This window comes from Perkinsus marinus (assembly GCF_000006405.1).
Source record: "Perkinsus marinus ATCC 50983 genomic scaffold scf_1104296970754, whole genome shotgun sequence".
Classification (NCBI taxonomy): Eukaryota; Perkinsozoa; order Perkinsida; family Perkinsidae; genus Perkinsus; species Perkinsus marinus.
The window spans coordinates 180-1,620 of record NW_003202340.1 but is presented as its reverse complement, the minus strand read 5'-3'; the positions used below and the strand labels follow the sequence as shown (position 1 = coordinate 1,620).

The following is a 1,441-nucleotide window of genomic DNA, read 5'->3' as shown; positions in this document are numbered from 1 at the left end:
GTTGGTGGCCAAGACCATGAAAACTCGAGCGTAAGAGTCATAGCCCAGCCATGCTTTCTGGAGGCGTTGGAAAAGCGAAAAGTGAGATACAGTGTACCTGATGATTATCAGACTACCACTACTACGACCCCCTAGTATGCAGCAAATTGAGAATGAACTCGTGTAGTCGTAGGAAAGAAACCCAGAACTCGTCCCGAAAGCCAATGAGATGAACAGCAGTTGAGGTGCGCTATACGACACAAGCAGTCTCTAATGCTTCCTCAGTGTCCATCCCTCCGGGTAAATTATCTTACTTCTCATCTTCAGCATGATCCATCATACCGTTCTTGCCAACGTCCCTTGCGTCCTTCCGAGTCGATCCAGCCTTAGCTTGCCACCGATGAGAGAGCCGCTGTACCAGGGGTACTCGTAAGATTGATCTCACGGGGTTGCATTCAAACCTCTGAAATAAGAAGCCGTTGAGAAAGCGACAACAATTGCAGGGCGTGGGAGTCGAACCCGAGACCTATCCCATCCCCCTTACTTCAAATGTGTCGGCCGCATTGTCAATATCAGACATTGTAGGGAGAGGCAGCCTGAACAGAATGGAGTGTCTGATGACGCCACCATGGCCGAGCTCCCTACCTTAGCCATCGAGTAAGGAGTTTGACTTCGAGAGACTGGGCAACGATGGAGGCGTGGAGGGAAAAGGAAACGGATAGTAGAAGGAGGACAGTGCTTGCTGATAAATTGAGGATCCTGAATTGAGCAAAAACATCACCCATAGGATTAGAACCCACGACCTCCGAACTAGGAGCCAAGATACATAATCAACTGAGCTAAGTAAACTCTACTCACCAAATGAACCACAGCCATGAAGGGACTGCTCTCGGTTGAGGAATATCAGGTGGTATCATACCACAGTATATTGAATGCACAGCAACGGCGAGTCCCACTGAATTCACTGTCATATATGTGTCCATCCTCGAGATAGTCAGGCCAAAGAGATCTCGCAAATCCTCGCGATAAAGTCCGATCTGACAACTTAGCACATTTTACGATTTTTCAATCAGAACTGCCCTGGCGACCCACCTGCGCGATCCTCATGTCCTGCACTTGATGAACAGCCCATTGCCTCAGGGTCTGGTCTAATATAAATACGGCTTTATTATACGAAAACAACGTTCCCGCTGCAGAGCCGACGAGAGAAGCTCCTGCGACCGCGACTGCCGCCGCCGTTGTTGCCATTGTTATAATAAAAATTCAGACAAACTCTATTCCGGTGTGGAGGAATATACACATGGTCAGCAGATGTGTTGGTGACAGTATAAAATTGGGTAGAAATTTCGGAAAATTATTGTTGATTTCTGTACACTTATACCCTAATTCGTATGAATAACAATAATTTTCCCAATTTTTCCTCCCAGAATTTACATATCGTCAACAAGAACATGTGCATCTT

General features: G+C 46.8%; 1 protein-coding gene across 1 annotated transcript; it reads right to left on the bottom strand.

Annotated features, from left to right (window-relative positions):
• Nucleotides 1–289: 289 nt before the first annotated feature.
• Nucleotides 290–1,227, bottom strand: Pmar_PMAR023792 (hypothetical protein; the record flags this gene model as incomplete). The annotated part of the gene is made up of 5 exons (XM_002767409.1): nt 290–442; nt 524–575; nt 625–738; nt 838–1,016; nt 1,072–1,227. The coding sequence occupies 5 exons, from the start codon at nt 1,225–1,227 to the stop codon at nt 290–292; spliced, it is 654 nt and encodes a 217-aa protein (XP_002767455.1).
• Nucleotides 1,228–1,441: the final 214 nt, after the last annotated feature.